We start from the raw sequence: 945 nt of genomic DNA on the forward strand, positions 1-945 counted from the left end.
TCTCCCTCTCCATCCCTGGGAGCAGGTCAGTGGGAGACCTGAGCCACCAGGACCTTTGGAGAGGTGAGATGGGCATCAGACAGACAGCATCAGGGAGAGCACAGGAAGACCTCCTGTGGGCTCTGACTTCCCAGGAGGGAAGATTCGGCACAGCCTGAAACAGAAACAAACTACCCAAACACACAAAATCAAACGGAAAGAAAGACAGAAAGAAAAAACTCAGAGAAATTGCAAAAAAAAAAAAAGGAGTTCCAGTTCTATTTGTTCTACAATACCAATAATATTTGCAATACTCTCATCCAGGTATAGAAAGAAAAGTCAGGGGCATTGGACTAAAAGGAACAGGAGACCCCCTTCCTCTGTCCTGTTCAAGTAGTTCCTTCCCCAGCCCCAGAGTTTATTAATAGCTATGCTATATCCACGGCAGGGGTGAGTCTATTGTCCAAAAGTACAGTTCTTGACCCTAGACAGCCGTTCTGGCTTTGGCTGGCAAGTCCAGCGGGCAGTTACTCTCCCAAGGGAGCCGGTCCGCTGCATAACCGCTTCCTCTGTTCACCGTGATGGTAAGCGGGCCGCAGCGGCAGAAGGGACCCCCGACTCCGCCCGGTCAGAGCTGGCTCAGGAGATGGAGGCGATCTCGCTGGGTTTCCGCTCTCTGCAGAAGAGAGTCCTGGGGGTGGGCACGCAGCCGCCCTGCTCGCCGGGGTGAGAGCAGAAAAGCAGAGCCAGCAGCAGGGCCAGGGTGACGAGGAAGCTGAGCACCCACCGGATGACGCCGGGGTAGATGAAGGGCAGGATGAGGACGATGAGCAGGACCAGCAGGAGCAGGTGCGCGGCCAGGCGCCGGGCCGCCGCGCGGTTGGTGCTCACCAGGTCCTGCTCCTCTTCTCCGGCTTCCCTGGTCTGCCCTGCTGTCAGGGTGGCAGGGTTCGCCAGCCCCTGAGG

General features: G+C 56.7%; 1 protein-coding gene across 1 annotated transcript in view; it reads right to left on the minus strand.

Moving 5' to 3' along the window:
- Window positions 1-256: 256 nt before the first annotated feature.
- RNF186 (ring finger protein 186) overlaps window positions 257-945 on the minus strand; it is a 1271-nt gene continuing 582 nt past the window's right edge. Inside the window, exon 2 of the mRNA XM_010830227.1 lies at window positions 257-939. Coding sequence (XP_010828529.1) covers window positions 619-939 — 321 coding nt within the window. The 3' untranslated portion in view covers window positions 257-618. The remainder of the gene's footprint in view (window positions 940-945) is intronic.

Source organism: Bison bison, unplaced genomic scaffold, assembly GCF_000754665.1.
Source record: "Bison bison bison isolate TAMUID 2011002044 unplaced genomic scaffold, Bison_UMD1.0 scf7180017864516, whole genome shotgun sequence".
Classification (NCBI taxonomy): domain Eukaryota; kingdom Metazoa; phylum Chordata; class Mammalia; order Artiodactyla; family Bovidae; genus Bison; species Bison bison.